This window comes from Rhincodon typus, chromosome 42 (assembly GCF_021869965.1).
Source record: "Rhincodon typus isolate 14 chromosome 42, sRhiTyp1.1, whole genome shotgun sequence".
In the NCBI taxonomy this organism is placed as follows: domain Eukaryota; kingdom Metazoa; phylum Chordata; class Chondrichthyes; order Orectolobiformes; family Rhincodontidae; genus Rhincodon; species Rhincodon typus.
The window spans coordinates 5,009,995-5,030,467 of NC_063373.1; the positions used below are offsets into that span (position 1 = coordinate 5,009,995).

The 20,473-nt window shown below is 40.5% G+C and overlaps 1 protein-coding gene across 1 annotated transcript; it reads right to left on the reverse strand.

Annotated features, from left to right (window-relative positions):
• Positions 1–5,771: 5,771 nt before the first annotated feature.
• Positions 5,772–9,017, reverse strand: LOC125487494 (probable G-protein coupled receptor 139). Its single transcript, XM_048619087.1, has 2 exons — positions 8,948–9,017; positions 5,772–6,682 (listed from the first exon to the last, which is right to left on the reverse strand). The coding sequence occupies exons 1-2, from the start codon at positions 9,015–9,017 to the stop codon at positions 5,772–5,774; spliced, it is 981 nt and encodes a 326-aa protein (XP_048475044.1).
• Positions 9,018–20,473: the final 11,456 nt, after the last annotated feature.

The window sequence follows — 20,473 nt, forward strand, 5'->3', positions numbered from 1 at the left end:
CGACGCTGAAGACAGACAGGAGTTGGATGAAACAGGCTGTGGTTTTCAGATCAAGACTCGCTGTCGAGAAAAAGACACTCAATGATGGTGTTGAGAGAGCACTTTATATTCTCCCGGGCACAGAGAGAGACTGATGGGCGGCATTCTGAACAATCGGAATTTTATAGGATGTTTACACCAGACGACAAAACAGTCACTGTCAGAGACTGGATGGCACCAAACACAGACCTGCTGAAATGACAACGGAAAGGGATCTCTGCCTTTCACTTTCTACCACTCGTGCTCTCTCTCTATCATTGTGCTTGCCTTCACTGGGGCGTAGAATGTAGCAGCAAGGAAGTATTGTTACAACTTTATAAAACATTGGTTAGGCTACCAGTGCAACACTGCGTGGCGTTCCTTGTCGCCAAACGTTGTGAAGGACTTTTTGCACTGGAGAGGGTACAGAGGAGATTTAACATTATTTTGCCTTGGATGAAAAGTCTCAGTCATGGTATGGTTTTCCTTTTTAGCAAAGGAACATGAGCCGGGGTTGGGGGAGGGGGAGATTGGTTGAAATAGACAAAATTGCCAGAGGCAGACGTAAAGAAGCTCGTGAGACTTTTATTTTCCCCAGGACAGAAGACCAAAAAGCAGAAGTTTAAGATGAGGAATAAATGGTTTCGAGGTAATCTGTAAACAAAACCCATTTAGGGACTGGAAGAAATGTGGAACGTGGTGCCTGAGATGATTGTGGAGGTAAGTACTTCGATGACATTTAAGAATCATCTGAACGACACATAAAATATTAGGCCACAGTATAGCTTAGTTGCAGACAAATGGGATTAGTGTAGGTTGGTGTTTGTTGTTTGGCATAGACATGATGGACCGAAGGGTCTGTTTCTGTGTTATATGACTCTATGGCTTTATTGAGCTTCTGTTCGCGGGAACACACCCAGAACTCACCCTGGGGGTAAGGGTGGATTTTAGTTGAATCCTTACCCTTCGCTCTTTTGCTTGGCATGATGAGCGGCAAATTCATGGATAGTAACAAAGCTGCACTCGCTGTTTTCTCCCACTGCAAATCTCGAATCTTAAGATTATCGATTATAAAACCAAAGCTGACAGGCATGAAAGAGGGCAAAGCCCAGGAGACAGAACATGAACTGCATTTTAGGTGTAAACCACTGTCGAAGATGTTGCTTCAAACGTCCTTTAAGTTCCAAAAATAGTATATTCTTCATAATTGTTTGCTCAATAACAGCGGATAATTTTCCTTATATTATGACAGCTGTATGGATCATTTCGAAAAAAAATGGAATAATTTGAATGAAACTCATCTGGAAGCCAGATCATGAGATTCATGACAACCAGTGCCCCAGCGATTTTACTAGTGAAATTCCAGAGACGTTATGGGGCTCAAATAAACCAAATCCAAGATAAAATTCCGAGATTCAGGGTTACACTGCCACCTGCAAATTAATATCCAAGTTAGATATCATTCCGAGTTGTGCTGGAATGCTAGAAATCACACAACCCACCCCACCACCCAAGCCTCCATCCAACAAAACTGTCGATGTTCCTACTCCCATGTACACTAGGGCCTCAGGAAGGCAAATCGCCAACGCCTCCTATGGGAAATTAGGAATGAGAAATAAATGGTGATCAAACCAACAGTGTACATGTGCCAGCAAGTAATGAATTAAAACAGTAGGCATGCATTTCAACGCAGCTCCGTGTACGTGAAGTGGAAAAATCCACCCCAAATGATCGTTTGTGTCAGCCCATTTTGAAATGCTCCCAGTCAATCTGAGCTCGCACATTCCCTATCCATCTCATTGCATTCTGTGTGCACAAGACAGTGAGATGAGACATGACAGAAGACTGTTGAGGGTAAAGATTAGAACCAGCATCTTCAAATCTCCAACTCTCTGACGCTCCTTTCACAGATCAGTACAGTGCACCTGGTGAGGGTGGTGCGTTTCTGACAGGTAATTGTGACGAAACACATTCCATCGTTTCTCTCATTTCCCGAACATAGTTTGAATCTAACTTTGAAAGACCCACCACTCTGATCTTTTCCTCATTAAACATGGTGCTTTTTTAATAGATCTGGGCGATGGAGATTCTATTACTCAGCCGCTACCCTCAGACGTTTAGACAGAAAAAGAAGCGTTTATTTTAAGCTGTTCCCTGGACGCCACCTGGAGCGACGATTATTTATTCTGGTAACGATAATATCCAGACTCACAGCCTGAGTTTATCGTCAAAAATCACACGACACAAGGTCATAGTTCAACAGGCTTGTTTGAAAACGGAAGTTTTCAGAGTTCAGCTCCTTCCTCAGGCGTTCTGTGAGAGAGACGGTGTAAGACATAGAATTTATAAACACAAAGGTAAAAAAAACCCTAAAACTGGACGCCTCTTTTTGAATCTTTAATCAGTTAGGAAGGAGACTACTAAATGCAAAATTCAAATTCTTCTCAAGTCATTTTCCCAAGGTAACTAAAGTTTTATCAATGTATACAACAGGTGATATCTCAGGTCAGGCAACACATTTTAGGAGTGAGATCTTGCTTAGAAGCTGTCTATATTTTGTAGGTATTGCAGGCATTACCATGTCAGGGTTCTGTGGTGTTTTGGTCGATGCCGTCTTGAAGGCTGGACGATTTGCTGCGACCAGTGGTCTGTTTAATGTTTGATGGTGAGAAGTAGAGGCACAGGGAAGATAGTGGTGAGGTATTCATCGTCGTAGATAATGTGTTGAAGGCTGCCAAAAACATGGCGTAGTTTTGCTTTTCACTTCGGGAGATACTGGAGGACAAAGGGAACTCTATCAGTCATAACTCTTGTCTGTCTTCTGAAGAGGTCATTATGTTATTTTTTTGCTGTGGCATAACGGAGTTGGCGATCGCTGAATTGAACATTGTAACCTCTTCTTATGAGGGCATTATTCAACACCTTCAGGAATCCGTCGCGTTCTCCATCATCTGAGCAGGCCCTGTGTATGCATAGGACTTGTCCAAAGGTGCTGGCATTTTTTAATATGTTCAGGGTTGGAGTAGAGAAGTGCAGCATCGTGAGGTTATCCGGGGGCTTACGGTAGAGTGAGTTACTGATACGTCCGCCCTTGATGGACAGACCTGTGTCGAAGAATGAGATTGATACTAAAGAGTCGTCCATGATAAGTCTAGTGGTGGGATGAAACTTGTTTTATATAGATATGTGTGTGTGTATATATATATAATACATATATATATATACATACACACATATATAGAATCTCTACATTGTGGAAACAGGCCATTCGGGCCAACAAGTCCACACTGCCCATCCAAAGAGCCTCCCACCCAGACCCATTCCTCTACCCCTACTCCTGCATTTTCAATGTCTAACCCACCTGATCTACACATCCCTGAACACTACAGCAATTTAGCGTGACTAATCTACCTAACCAGCACATCTTTGGACAGTGGGAGGAAACCAGAACACCTGGAGGAAACCCACGCAGACACGGGAAGAACATGCAAACTCCAGTCGCCTAAAAGTGGAATTGAACTCAGGCCCCTGGTGGTGTGAGGCAGCAGTGTTAACCACTGAGCCAACGTGTGGCAAATCACAACATGGCACTTGAGAGAAGTTCAAACGTGGCTTGGTGGATATAAAGCACAGATACCACTGAGTTTTAAACCCAGGATCGTTTGTTTACTAGACAGGCGCGTTAAACAACGAAGCCATGGCGCTGCGCAGCAAACTCACGATGTACTTGCTTCAGTGACTCCTCGCCATAAGACCAAAAGAAGAAAATTTCATCAATGTATCTAGTTTATAGCATTGGTTGGAGGTCCTGCGTAGCCAAGAAGTCTTGTTCGAACTGACGCATGAAAATGTTGGTGTATTTGAGTGCAAAGTTTGTCCCCATGGTTGATACGTGTGTCTGAATGAAGAACGTGTGTCTGAATGCCCATGGTGAAGATGTTGGTCGAGAATGTCGAGGATAAGTTGCAGGAGGGCATCTGGAAAGTGACAGTTGTTGGTGTCAAGTACTCAGGCTGCGGCAGCGATGCCGTCGTCGTGGAGATGTTGATGTAGAGTGCCAAAACGTCCATTGTAACGAAGAGTGTTTCTGGTTCAAACGGTCTGTGGGTGCTGGGTTTCTGTAGTAAATCTGTGCTGTCACGACAGAAGTCGGAGGTTCTTTGTAAAGTGGGTTTCACGATGTCCTCGATTTAGACAGAGAGGTTTTCAAGAAGGTTCTCATTGCCTGAAACGACGGGACGTCCAGTTGTGTTTGCTTTGCGAATCTTCAAAAGGCAGTACAAGTTCCCTATGCAGAAAGTACGTGGAATGAGAGTGTGTCAGGTATTTTGCAAAAGTTTTGATCAGTCTGTTGATTTCACGGGTGTGTTCTCTGATCGTATCGACAGGTAGTTGCCTGTGGTGTTCCTGTTGTTCACATGCAAATGTACACCCACCCTCTCACACAAACTGACTGAAACACACACACACTCGCACACTTACACAGACCTTTTCTCTCACATCCACTCTCCCTCTCTTTTTCTCTCCCTCACATGCGTGTGCGCACACACGCAAACGGAAAGGGAGCAAGAGAGAAAGGTGGACACATACACACACACATGCACATACGCCAACACAAGCACACATATGAATTATTTCATACAACATGTTAGTGCTGTTGCAGATACATTCTGATTTGTTCAAAACTAAAACTGACCCCAGTTTAAAACATAGAGAGGTTCTAAGCAAGAATTCGCACCTAAAATGCATTGCCTGACCTGAGATGTCACCTCTTGTATACATTGATAAAATCTTGAATTATCTTGGGCCAATGAATTGAGAATAATCTGGATTTTTCATTGAATCTTTAGTCTCCTTCCGAACTGATTAAAGATTCAACAAGAGGCGGCCAGTTTTAGTGTTGTTACCGTCTGCTTATAAATTGTGTGTCTTATATCCTCTCCCTCAAAGTACGCCTGTGAAAGGAGTTCAGATTGGAAAGCATACATTTTCAAATAAACCAGTTTAACTATAATGTTGTGTCTTGTGATTTTTGACCTAGTCCACCTCAGCTCAGCACCAGCAACTCCACATCATGAGATTATTGTGTGGAGACATTCCCTTGATGCTGAATAAAGAGCAGATTTTGTTGAAACTTATTTTCAGCTCCAGACAGTGAGTAAACGCAGTAGTTGAGCTAACTTGGGTCCGAAGTTGACTGACTCGCCAGTGAGTTATTGAGGTCTCAGACTCCTTGATGGAAAGCTTTTTGTACTGATTACATTTTTATTTAAATCTCAGATTCTGTTGTGCTGCATTTTTAAAGTTAAATCACGATTGACACTTTCTGCTTATCTTACACTGGATCCTGTTTGATTTATCATTGCACTTTCTCATATTTTCGTTCATAAAATACGAGCTTTTATCTCGATTTGTGTCACAATGGGCAATGACTCAGTTACTTGCATGATAGATCGGCTAAAATCCGTTGAATAAAACAAACATTGCTTCAATCAATTTTACAGAAGACAGTGTTTCTGTTTATTTAATACTGGTCGCCATGTTCATTTATAGTATGCCTGCAATTATGGAAGACAGCAATGTTGGTTTTGGTGGTGACATTAAAAATCATCAAGCGAATAAAACGTATAGAATTCCTAATACCACTGTTTGCTACTCCAAGTTGTCTGTTTAAATTGCATATTAACTGTTTCGGTGTTGTAAAATTACATTTTTTGAACATTGCACATGGTTGACACAGAATAATTCCCTTTTCAAATTTCGAATCGTTTCAGAAGTCGAAGCAGTGGATATTTCAGCCCATTCTTTAACTCGACTCTGAATTCATTTTGGGTTCCAGCATAAATAAACGGGTTGATGCAGGAACACAAAAATAAAATCATAAATGCGCTCCCCTCAAGGATAAATATCGATTGACTGAAATCTGAACCTGAGAAATAGGTAACTTTTGCAATTCGCACATACAGGATCGTTATAAAAGATAAAAAATACAACAAGAGGAAACTGCCTGAAATAGCAAAAAGTAAAACGATGGACTTTCTCCGCTTTTTCATTTCTGCATCACTCTGATTCTCTCCTTGACTCTGGGCCCGGAGTCTCCTGCGGGCTCCATTGGCCACGATAATGTATCTAATGGTCAAAGCATTGAGCAGTAAAATCAGAATGAATGGGAGAAAAGGATTGAAAATGCCACGAAATAAGTCATATGCTGCCCATGCAGGTGACATATAAAATATTAATTTTATATTGCAGAACCAGGGTACATTGTTAAATGTGTACACAGGTTCATATATAAAATACAAAAACGCGTTTTTTATACTGCACAATGTAGACACGATTCCAATGACCCATGCTGCTGTCTTTTTGGTGCAATATTTTGTTTTCAGCTTCTGACAAGAAATCACCACAAATCTATCAAAGGTGAAAGTGACAGTCAACCAAGCAGAGCTGTCTACGGCAGTGGAATTTAAGACAGCACGGAGACGACAAACTGGAGTAGTAGACAGGAAACTGTATGGAAAGTAAATCCCAGCAATCCGGTTTAATATTACACAGGTGACCAGGACCAGGAGATCTGTCACTGCCATGGACACAAGGTAATAGATCGTACACCCAGACAGACCACATCTTCTTCGAGACAGGATCGCAATCACTGTCAAATTAGCTGCCACAGGCGGGTGGAGGAGGGGAGAGAGAGAGTTTGTGTTTTATAAAGTGGAAGAACAGGCAAATTACTTCTTCAACATTCAATAATTTTGTTCATTTTCCTGGATATTTCTTGAAACATATAGCTCGGTAATATTTATACATTGCACCATATGCAAAAGTTACTGCATTTAAAACACATTGCTTATTACTGTCGTAAGAATATAAGATATTCTGTGTTGGATTTATTTTAGCCAAGAACAAGAATAATCATGTGTCATACTTGGACTAACATTGATCCGTTCGGTGAATCAGAGAAATAAAAAAAAAAATTATAGAAAATACTGCAGTGGTGAAAGAGCAAAACGATCATCAACGAGTGTGGAGGCTGACAGGAACACGGTTTACACTTCATTCAGGATCAAATACGTCACCTTCTGATGAAATGCGATGAAATTACTAACTGTTATGAATGTCAGCAATTGATTTGCTAAGATGCATGCTGAAACAGAAGGAGGTGAGTGGCCAACTTACGTGTCTCTGAGGTTGGGAAGGAAATTTGGGCAGCATGGAATTGTAATACCAAGTTCTGTGGCCGATAATCACAAGCGACTTTGGTTTGCAGTCCTGCCATGCCAGGAATCAGTCTGGTAAACCTGCCTTATCTGAATTGCTTCCAAATTAATTGTAAAGCTGCATAAATCAGGAAGCAGTAGTTTACACGTCGTCTCATTATGCCGTACTGCAGTACATTTGAATTCAGTTTCTCTTGCAATAAACGGTAATATATATATCCACTTCGCCAGATACTTGATGCAACTGATTACTGGCATTTTGTGATCCACGTACGAGGGAGCCGTCTCAGCACAGAGTTCTGCAATTTTTCATCACATGAACGCACTGCTAAGTTTTTATCCTTTCTTCCAAAATAGGCATTTTCACATTTAACTCGCATTACACTCCAGTTATCACAGTTTTGTCTATTCACTTGACTTTTTTTGTTTCTTTTGTAACCATCTTAAGTTGCCTTCACAACATGCATTCAAACCTGTTTCTGTGGTTCATCATATTTGGCAACCATACCTTCTTGCCTGTATCCAAGACAATCTTAAACATTGCAGGAGATCAAAGCCTTAAACTGCATCCTGTGATACGCCACAATTTGCATCTTACCACATCTTAAAAAAGTAATTTTTGCCGACTCTTTGTTTACTGTTCACCAGCTTAGCTACTTATGCAAACACACTATTTCTTACACCATGGCAATTTATTAATCTCATTAACCACTGAGATGGTACCTCACCAAAATACATTTTGAAATCTATGTGTACCCACATTTTCCCCTTTATCCACACCTCGTATTGCGATTTTAAAAAAAATTACACGAAACGTTAATTACGATCTCACTTTGACAAATCATGTTTATGCTACCCGATTGCTTATATTTCAATAGACCTGTTTCGAACTCTTTCCCTTTGAGAGGTGAATAAGCTTGTAGTTTCCTGTTTTCTGTAGGGCTGTAGTTTCCTGTTTACTGTCTCACAACTATGTCTTGAATATAGGCCTTAATTTCGCAATTTGTAGCGCTAATTAAATCTTCACTAAATGCAGGGAACTCTGAAAAATTAGATTTTATTCAACATTTTCTCTGCTAAAAATCCGACAGAATTTCTCATATTCCTACGTCATTAACAAGCACATTTTTTCAGCTAAAATGGAACAGTTTGTACTGCAAGAATTTTGTGGCAATTGCCCCTTAAAAGCATTGCTAATAACCTAGCACAATTGCAATCAACTGAGACAACTATAACACAAATCCCCACAAATGACAGTGAATGAAAGAATATATCCATGTTTTTGTATTGAGTTGATAATGACAAATGGGAAAATTATTAAACTGAAGTGGCATCTGTCACAGAAAGTCACACAAACATTGAAGAGGTAAATTAGGCAGGTCATGAGAATAAACTGCGTGTATCTGTTGCTGGAATGCCACGTTAACTGAAAGAGACTAAAATATTTATATGGAGAGAAATCATCTCTGTCAATGACAAAAATTATAAGATGAACTGGTGAGGTAAAACGATAAAAGTAGAACAATGACGGTCTAAAAAGAAATAGATATAATATCAGTTAAGGAGGCAAATTGTACCATTGAGTTGATGGACGTAGCTCGGTAAAAGGAGAAAAGATGTATATCATGGAGATATGTTAGTAGCGAAATGCAGAACTGATGCAGTTGACCAATGATCCATGCAACTACAGCTGAAGTTCTATACTTCACCTGGCACTCCAATTGTTGCAATGACTGGATAGTAAACAGCAAACATCAGACCTTTCGGTATTCCGTGCATTTCGAACAAAATCTTCGGTGTATTATGCACTTCACAGAAAAAAGGATCATGTTTATAGCTGGCGGCCGGTCTGCAGGGAGGTAATTAGATGTTTGATCTTTTACATTAATTACATTTAATGAAACAAAAGAGATCAGTGCAGCTGCTGTTCAACTGACGTTTCTGATGAGATTCGACTGATTGTTTGTCACAGCAAACACTGATACAATAAAGAATGACCAGAGACTGCAGAAATGTCCCAGTAACATTTCTTCATATGTTAGAAAGCTAATCAACTGGATTTCGGGCCAAAAAAGCCATACCTGACCAGTCTTGGAAGGATGAGTTGTCTTGGAATACATAAACTTCTTCTCACTCCTGACAAATATTGCAACTGTTAGATCACTCGCCTAATGAAACGTGATTTTGGCACGCTCTAACGCAACTGGTTGCGCCAAAATTGTCGATAGATCCCTCAAAGTAGTTACATTATAGGTGCACGAGCCCAGACTTCACGGATACCTAACCATACTTGGCCAGGTTTGTGCTGTTAACTATAAAGTGACAGGTCCAGAGTGTTGGATTCAGCATAAACTTGTCTAATTCAGAATAGTGACACTTCCCAATATATCCGTTTCAGCACATGCTTATGTTCAATAAAAACTGGTGCAATAGGTATATACAATTTCTCGTCAGCGTGGTTTTGTCCTCCATAAAACAGTTCAAGGCCCCATGCAGTCTGAAGCAAGTTGGCTCAAGCTTGGCTCGAATTCAATGTAGTCACATCCAATCGGGCTCTTTTAAAACAACAAACCCCAACTTGGACAAAAACTCCACCCTGCGAGGGAACTGCAACCTTCTAATCATTTACAGGAATTCATATAAAACTATCACATTAACGAGGACTTGGCAATTTGGTGAAATTTATTGTGACGTGCATTGAAGCTGGGTGAAAATAATTAGCATGTTTTTTGCCCCTTTAGTTTGAAGCATTCAGATGGAAAAGAAGAGAGTTATTATGAGTAACGACCTGGATGAGAAGGCTGGTCTCCAATGCACGAGCCCCATCTTTGAAGACCCTGATCAGGATGCTAAATAAAGAACTTCAAAACGTTGTGTGTAATATTGCTACGCGTGGTGTTCCATATCGGGCACCTCTGAACTCACGACAATTGTGTATCTACACCGTTTATCAAAGACTTAAGTATGATCTCACCCATAAAAAACTGGTAGTGATTCGATATAGTAGCTTGTGTTTCCTGGAATATCTGAAGAAAATATCAGTTAAAAGTCAAAGCCAGGAAATATCTGATAATCAATCTTCCTGGATCAAAGTTGTGCACTCTCATTTTAAAACTCTTTTGAACTCAGAACTGAGCCTTTCATACTCAGCAGCAGAATATAGAGCACTTTTCTATCATGAATGACGACACAGATATCTTGTTGACATTCAATTGACTGCAGAAGAATTTGGGAAAATATAGCAGGAGAATAATGCAGAAAAGAAGATGCTGAAGAAAAGCAATAGAGATCCGGCGGTGGCAGCGCAGCTCTCGGCCATGATTGGACCTGGGTACCTGACATCGGAGTGGCGACATTCTGCCTGTAGTGGTGTTCGATGACGCTCAAAGACTCCGTTCACCTGAGAATTCACAGCCTGAGGGGTAAACTTTGTAGTTTTGTTATTTTTCTGGCTGTGACATCTAATAGCAGAGGTGGGGGACTGAACTGAATGTTTCCTTTTCTTTGGCTGTTTCTTTTATTTCTGCTTCTGTTTTTATTCTTTTGTTTTGTACTTAGGTGGTGCTAGAGAATGGCAACTTTGAACGTTTTTAACTAAACTCCTCTATTGCTGTACTCAAGTACAGTTGGAAATCATATCCAAATCGAAAAAATTATGTCTAAATCATAACGATAGCTTTCTGCTTGAGATACTTCCTCTGGTTTCCTGCCATTGCAAAGGAAATTCTACACGACAAAGATGAAAACACAAAACTTCATTGAAACTATCCATGCTCCCCGCATCATAATAACATTCTCAATCTATCTACTGCCTACCATTCTTCTTGGTGCCCCATATGGAACAAGCTTCCTGGGCAAGCTCCACTAACAGTATCATTTGGATCAAAGTTTGAGAAAAATACCAGGCTGTCAATAATATGTCCCTTGTAAAAACTTCCATCTGGCAAACACAGGTTTTGGTCTATCATGACGAGCGTGGTCCGTGTTAAATGGGTTTAGGACATGCCAAGACCCCTGTACCAAAACCTCCACCACTGACGTCCAAGCACAAATCCTTGTTACACTTGTGAAGAGACACCTACAACACTATTCTTTACTGGGGAGATCCCGTCTACAAATTAAATGGTAGGATTTCCACCTTAAACTCGGAAAATAGTATATTGCTTGTCTCCAGGGCTTTTTATTTGTAAAGTGAACAACTATGCATCATTTTCCTTTGTTAGAAATCTTCATTCACGAACATTTCGAAATAATATCTGCAAATGTGATTTGGCAGGATGTACGAAGTGGTTAGTATATCCGACTTGATGCAGATTTGAGAAACAATCTGATCAGTCATGATCTTATTGAATGACAGAACAGACCTATTAGCGGCCCTCACAACCAGACAACGATACACACGATAATATCAACTGATACTGGCCGCTGTAGCAGTGCGGTGTTATTCTCCCAAATATGGCTACAAGTACATGGATGATTGTAAAATGTCGGTAATGCAGCGCAGTTTGATCTTAGAGTAGGATAATAGGTCGACACAACATCGTGGGCCGAAGGGCCCGTACTGTGCTGTACTGTTATATGTTCTATGCTTTATATTCTATGTACAAATCAAGTGACGGGTGCGCTTTATGTGATTTGTGCTGATCGTCATAAATACTGGGCCTCAGCCAATTCGATTTACTCTACATCACATCAAGTCTCTGGGCATCCCAAGAGATTTGAACCCTAACAGCAATCCAGTAATAGTGCTAAATAATTGTGCTCCAGAATTTGTTGCAGGCCCATCTCAGGTTATCAGTTCATTTAAACCATGTATGTCTGCCCGTCAACACTCATGGGATAAATAAACAACTTTTCACTATAGTTGATTTTTGAAATAAAAATTAGCATATAAGCATACCACTTAGGACAGTATTATGCTCTCAAAACCTGTTTCACGTATGCAGATATTATTCCAAAATGCTTCAGAATGAACTCGATGTTTATAGCAAAGGATCAAATGACACACGCCCACGTGTGCAAAGAGCATAGCTAAATCTTGGATTAGAAATTGTTCCACCAACTGCAGAGAGACGCTATCTATGAAATGTAAAATAGGACATGCTGTAGTGCGGTAATAACTGATGTAGAGCTCATTATAATCAGAGCTGCCACAGCGGTTGAGTCATATGAGAAGTCACACAGTTTAGTGCTGCGGTCACAATGACGCCCCGACCTAGCATAATGTTAGCTCAGAAATCGTCGAGTGCAAATGCTGGTATCTGGTTAAATGGAAACAAAGCCATGGCATATTGCCATGTCCTTGTGGCAGGGCAATCTTGTCATACAAACAGAGGTATGGTCATGTAAAATAATCATTTTATTATGGTGCCAAGTCAACTTTAATTCAGTGATATCAAAGTAATATATTGAGTTCCAGTCCCGCAATAGCTGAGACAAAGTTTCATCTAACACAAAGAATAATCTGTTTTTTTTGAGAAGTTAACCGAATATCTATTGTCTTTCTGGGTCCAAGTTCTTACTCTGTCTTTGCAGGTGTGAACGTTGGATAAGGTATATGGAATAAAAGAATAGGAATCGTTCCCCCGCCTCATTCCGATGGTAGAAATTAACGCAGCGCCACTGACAGACTGAAAAAGACTATCCCCATCTGTTGTCTTTCAGACAAACCTGTGAGTCGTATTTATATCGGGGTCACGAACCATGTGTTTGCATACAAAGCTAAGTTATCTCTCTTTCAACCTGTCAGCATTCAAATAACATAGAGTCAGTGATCTGGGAACCATACCATCCATGAATGACCTCACAGAATTTGCTGGTGGAGATCAGCTCGATCCTTTCAAGTACTTCAGTCCAGCTCCGAAGTCCAGTCTCCCAGAACAGTTCAGGCCTGCAGTCCCCAGCTGCCCGTCATATAAACCATCAGCTGCAAGCGACGGAAACATGGGAATCTTTGTTCTTTTCGCTCTGTGTATCTGATTAATCCGTGAGTACCTATGAAGCAAAAGACTGCTCTTTTGATTCAATGTAATTTTGCCCACGACCATGCCATTGCGATGTCGCCGCTGGGTTAGCGCACTTTGTTGTTTTGATTTGCTCTGGTTGCCCACTAAACTTCCTTCTGTTTAATTTCCAGGATCTGTCAGTCAGTTAGTGAGTCAGAGCCAAAAAACGGTCATCAGGAAGGAGTGGCAGTCTCTCGCCATCGTTAGTGTTTATGATAGCCACATCTGGGGTTTTCAATGAATGAAGAAGAAATGACATTTTCACTGGATATTCGGGATGTAAGAATTGAAGACACCGCCACAGATGAATTGTAAAGCTCGTTTCGATTGCTATAACACGCAATTTAGAATACCTCAGTATATGAAACCTGAACAACTGCAGTACAGGTACAATTAAAATATGGTGCTTGTGGTTCCAGATTGTGAATTGCGTTCTTTCACATCTGTACATGTGGCACAATTTCCTTTCATCTTCCTTTTTGGTGTCGTAATTCTGTTATTCTTTTATATTTTCATGATGCACAAAACTACGATCCATGTTCCTGGGCCATCTCGCTAACAACTCAGAGTCTCAGAAATCAAAGTTTGAGCTAATAGGATCTGAGAAATATGGAATATTGTTAATTGATCCAAATCTTAGGAATATTAGGCAGAACCAATTATCTTCTCACATTCAATCGTCAGACTAAAGTCCCGACGATTCTTGTACTGGGTGACTGAGAGCAGTGTGACTGTGATGGAAAATTGATACTGTGAATGGATCTGGTACCGTTGTGACTGTCACAGCAAGTAAATGACTCTTAATGCTGCCAGTTACAGTCTGTCTGAATTAATATTCATTGTCAGCTTATTTTTGAGCACTATGTTACTTCAATCTTCCTGTGGGAGGTCAGAGAGGGAATTCCCACGTCTGGGTGAGTTGTATCCAAAGCTGTTGTGGGAAAAGAGAGATGCAATTCAAGGACGCCCTGACCCAAACCTTTAATTTCACTCTGGCCACACAGGAGTTCCCAGAGAACTGGAGGCTGCTAATATGGCTCCGATTTTTATGAAGGATGGTAAGAATAAACCAGGAAATTGTAGACCACCGAGCATCATATCAGTGACAGGGAAACTACTACAGAATATTTTGAAGGAGAAACTCCTCTCCACTTAGAGACACAAGGTTTGATCAGAGGCAGTCAGCATATTTTTGTTTGTCGGAGGTCATGTTTACCAATTGATTGAACTTTTCAAGGTGGTGATCGTGTGTGTAGATACAGTTAATGCTGTCGATGTATTTTATATAAATTTTAGCAAAGCCTTTGACAAACCAGGTGACTGATAAATAATGTAAAATTTCATGAGATCCAGGACAACTTGGTAAGTTGGATCCAGTTTGGCTTAGTGGTAGAAGATAGAGGTAGCTGATAGAAGGTTGCTTTTGTGACCGGAGGCCAGTGCACAATAATGTACTCCAGAGATCTGTGTTGGGTTCCGAACAGTGAGGCAGAAAGTCTTAAGTTATAGGAATGTATAGACGGGTTGGTCAGATGGGCAGATCAATGGCAGATGGAATCTAAACCCGAAAATGTCCTTCAGGGAAAGAATCGGCCATTTTTACCTGGTCTGGCCTACACGTGAGTCCAGCCTCACAGGAATGTGTTTGACTGTTACCTACCCCTCAGACAGTGAAAAATGGACAAGACATGTTAACATAAATAGCATGCCCACACCCCGTGAAGATTTTTATCAAGGTGATGCATTTTGGAAGAAGTAACAAGAAAGGGAGTCCTCATGAATGACAGGACGCTCAGGAGCTAAGAGAAACAGAAGGGTTTTTGGATGCTTGTCTGAAGACACCTGAAGCGAGAAAGGCTGCTTAATACAGCAAAGAAGAAAACATACAAGACACTTTTTTATTAACCGTCATAGAAAGATTATAAGAGCACGGAGGTTATGTACGAGCTGTACAATACTTTGGTCAGTCCACACCTGTGAATTTCTGCTTCAGAGATTCAGCACATACATGACGGGTTTGATGGCCTTCTTCTGTTCTCGGATCGCCCTGTCGCTCTATTTTACGATTATGTGACGACTGTCGGGTTGGATCAAGTTGCATTCAGTAGAATCATGCTTTGGGCTGTGAAATAATAAAAACAATGAATGCATGGGAAAACCAGCAACTGCAAATTCCTCTCCAAGCAACTCGGCATCCTGATGTGGAAATATGTTGCCATTCTTTCATTGTCTCCGGTTCAAATCTGGAAAATCCCACCCTAATGACGTTGTGTGTGTATTTGCAGTTAAAGGATTGCAGCAGTTCAAGAAGACAGTTCCCTACCACCATCTAAAGGGCAACTAGGGATGAGCAATGAATGTTGATTCCATCAGTGTTGTCCAGATTTCATGAATGAATAAGGTAACAGGACTGGATTACTATTCGTCAACTAATTCTGAGATTGATTGCCTCTGTGAAGAGAATGACGGTTGAAATATTTTAGAGACACGTACTTTGCAAAGCAATAGCCCTGTGTTCCGAGAATCATTCACTGTTTTTGATTCTTTCTTTTCTCAATTCCCAATTGTATGTTATTCTTGAAACATCTAACCAGATCAGAGCAGTTTGCTTTTCTTGTTTTAAAAAAAGCTCAACATCTCCACGCTCGGTGATTTGTTTTTATTACATTTCGAACCTGCTTCACACCTTAATAATACAGCTGCTTATAACTTCGTGTTCATGTTTTCTGAATATCTGTTGCTAAACAAACTTTTTATATGCACCACAAATTCTAGTTCCCTGCTGTCCCGACGTCTCCCTGGACAAACCACTGCTGCTTGCGACACATTACTTTAATCTGTGAGTATTCAGAGTTCAGTCAGTGTACGGTTTAATTGTACCGTCAGTCCTTAGGACAAACTGTGAAGTACCTGCTTCAGAGGCGCAGTTAGCAATTCAGTAGCAGAAAAAATAAAATACTGCCAGAGGAAGAATTTTTGCTTCCACTGATCCTGCGGCGAAAATCAGCCAGTTAAAGACCACGAAAATACAACAGAGAGACTCCACTGTGCATTACTGTGCATTGAATTGATGCTCAGCACACACATCGATACACAGCACAGAGGCGTGTACAAAAACCTAACAATGAAGCTTTGTAACTATGAAGCTGGAATACCAGAGAACTGAATATGCAGCCTATTTCTCTTTACCATTTGGCAATTGAATTGTTATGATGGAAACATTTTATTTTGAAGAAGTAATCCGTATGTCACGAAAATTATCTTAACTTCAAGCTTACCAGATCATTGTTGTAGCAGGACTCGATGAAGAAGATAGACCGTCAAATCTTACTCAGGTATGCATACATTTAACAATGGATTTCAAGTTTGGTTGGACAAATATTGGAACAAATCGAATATGTGCATTCTGGGGAAGCAGCAACTGTACCAGAACTAATTAGGTTATACCTTTCGGGACTGGGAATATGCACGAATAAGATCCTCCATGTTGTCTGATTCTATATTTAGAAATTTCTATTTATATTTTACTTCTGGAAAGATAAACCGAAAGCAGCATTCTGACACCAATAAGACAACCAGTTTGCAAACAAGTAATTCCGAGAGTAACACAACTCCACAGGACAATCGACCAGAAAATATATGTTCAGTGATAACGAGCATAGGTCATGAAACATAAAGCTTCTCTGCCAGTTTAACACGTCACCAGAACTTCAGCCCGTCTTTCATTCTATTTGACTGTTTCCATCTAACAAGGAGGTCGAATTTTTCATTTGTAACTAATTTAACTTTCATATGAAGTTTCATGTTATTTCATCACCTACTTTGAAATTTTATCACATTAAAAACATGTCCTAAGGTTTCTCAACCATTGGTGAGTTTCCGTTTTTGTCGGTTTCTCTGTGGTTTCACTGCTACTTTTGCACTGTTGCTTCTGCATCTCTGACAATTTCAATTCCCTACAACCCATTGTTTGATCGTCTGACCTGTTCAAGGGGCATACATTTCACTGCAATTTACATGTAAAGCGGTCTTCTGGTTCAATATAGGCTATTCGGCCCAAATTGGGAAACATGTGTTTATACGCCACACCAGCCAATCCCTGTTCTACCGCAGTGAACTATTACCAGTGGTGTCAGGTGTTTCTCCACGCCTTTCTCCTGCATTTTTCTTCTCCACTCACTCCACTTCTCAATGAGTTGCACGTTTTTATGCGTTTCCGAGCAGAAATATTCTTCCTCGTATGCTCTCTTCTGCAAGTAATTCCTTTGGTGATTTCTCTTTGTTTGGAATTCTGATCAAAATAATGTGCCTCTACATTCGTTTCAATGAACCCGTTCATCATTTAAAATATTTCTATGAAGTTGCCTCCTGGTTCCGTGTTTCCCAAAGAAAAGAGGTCACCGGGCACAATCTTTTCAGGTTGGAGTATATTGTAGCTGATCACCTTTATTTCAAGTGGTTAATAATTCAAAGTCTTTCATATGTGAACAAAAGAATTATTAACACGGGAGGTCAGTCGAAGTTTCGAGCCTGTTCCACCATTCAACACGATCACAGGTGATCATTTACTTTCATGAAAACATCACAATACTGTTCAAAACAAAATTGATTCAGTTCTTATCCAAAAAATGCCAAAATTTCGACCATTCACAGCTTCTACCCTCTCAATCTTACAATCTCATCTCTGACGAGCAACGTACATAAATTACTGAAGCCCTTTCTCTCAAACATTACCATTCAATGTATCGCCTCAGATTTTTCACACTTCGTTCTGAAGAGGGAAAGGTCGGAAAATAATTGCCGATTTAAAGGTAAGTGGAATTAATGTCAGGAACAATACATACTTTTTAGTCAAGTTAATTGCGTATGTAAAGGAAATTGGAATTCATGTCAGGACCAATGCATCCATCTTTGTCACTCATTGCCTGCATCATCATTTTTTCGACCTGAATCACACTGTGTCATATACTGTTTATTCTCCAATTGTCTTGTGTCAAGTTTAGATATTTTACAATTGACCTGCTCAAAGATGTATGACATGACTCTGGAACAGCTGTGACATGAGCCCAGGCTTCTTGGTTCAGAGTAAGGGCACTACTACACTGCATTAAGAGCTTGTAATGTTGAGTTAATTCTGCAGGTCACCAATTCACATCACCTGCCTTCATTTAAACCTTGTGTGCAGCAGAGATTGAGAGAGACAGAGAATGCACGAATGCTGGAGGGAGAGACGCAGGGAAATCGTTCATTTTATAAGAGTGATCGTGATATTTATCTGTAAAAGCAATTATGCTTTAAATGAATTTAAGAAGTTAACCACACTAATTTTCCTGTGGACGACCTGTTTTGGGGTATCTGATGCCGAAGCTGACCGCTCACAAAATCAGGCCTGCTCCACATCTGTCCAAACCTAAAGCTGCAACCGAAGATCATAATTATAAAGCTGTTCTATTTTCCATTTAACAGGCTTGAGGTAATATCGAAGATAATGGAAACTGCAAGATTGTGGGATTCGATGTCACTTCCCGGCGATTGCAGTCATCGCTGCCCACAATCCACCAAAAATAATCATGACAATTCCCTTAGTCATACAGTGCTTCAAGTCAGTCAAAAATGTCCCAGTGTATTTATGGCGAAAGGAGTGACAGCTTCCGCGTATGAAGCCTATCGTAAAGCATGCTGTGCCCGAGATGACATCGAACATTTTGATTGTTATTGAAGTTGCACTTATTCAAGCAAGTTGGAAGTGTTGAATCACACTTTTGAATTGCGTATGGTTGATGATGGACAGGCTTTGGATGATCAGCAGATTCGCTGTGGTATTCCTGGCCTCTTTTGTACCTTCACTTCTCCGTTGACCTTCTGTTGCAGCCACAGTATTAATATTTCCAGTCAATTTCTGTTTCGGCCACTTGTTATCACCAGGATTTTGATACTCTGGGATTCAACAATGGCAATGATCATGAACGTTAAAAGATGATGACTACATTGTCTGTTGTTGCAGACGGGCACTGCTTCACACTTATGTGGCACAAATGTTCCTTTCCATCCATGACAGCTGAACACGAAATACTGATTGTAAAATTGGCCAGCACCGTTTTGTTCACAGGAAGCACGGCAAATGTAAAGCAATCGACTATCCCTTCCAAATTCTTTCGATCGCCTGCCAAGTGATGGAAGGTATCATGAACAGTGTCATAACCCAGCATATGGAAAAGAATAACCTGCTAACTGATATAAAGCTTGGGTTACACTGTATCCACTCAGCTGCTGACCGCATTACAACATTGAGCTACACAACAGAGGTTAATTGAGCGTCTTTACGCTTGACATTAAGGTGGCATTTAACCAAGTATTGTATCAAAGAAACGGACATAAGCTCCACTAGTTGCAGTAATACTTGGTAGTAAGAGATTGTGGATTTTGAAGAAAATGTATTCCAACCGCAGGACATTACAGTGGGTGTTTATTAGGGTAGTCTAATATTACTCAACCGCTTCGTCAAGGATCTTACTTCCATTACAGTGTGAGAAGTGTCGGTGAGAAGTGATGATGATACAGTGTTTAGCAGCATTACTGATTCCTCTGTTAATAAAGCAGTTAATCTTGTTCACAACAATATCTGGACAACTTTCAGATTTGCAATGATAGGTGAAAGTATCGTGTGTACCACTTAAGGGCCTGGAAGTGATTATCTATTACAAGAAAGTATTTAATTACCACCCCTTTATATTCAATGGCATCACCATCAGTATCAGCACCTGGGGCTATCGATGACAGAAAATTGAATAGACCAGCCAAGTAAGTATTCCGGCTACGAGAATAAGTCAGAGGCTGTGAAAAATATGTTGATCAACTCACTCCCACTGCCTGTTCACCATCCACCAGCCACAAAGCAAGAATGAGAATGTGATGGAAAACACTCCACTTGGATTATGAGTCCAGATTGATCAGGATTCAAGTGGCTTAAAACTATCCGAAATGAACAATTGATTGGTTCCCATTCACTATCTTCAATGTTCACAAAAATCACCAGCGATGCACAGCATATGCAGTGTTTGTTACATCCAAGATGCATTCCAATAAGTCACAAAGCTCCCTTGAATGGCACCTTCCACTCCTGTGAACTCGACTATTCAGAAGAACCGTGTTCATACCAACATATCCAAGTTCCACTCCAGTCACAGATCATCCTGACTTGAAACTTTTCATGGCTTTGGCACTATCGCT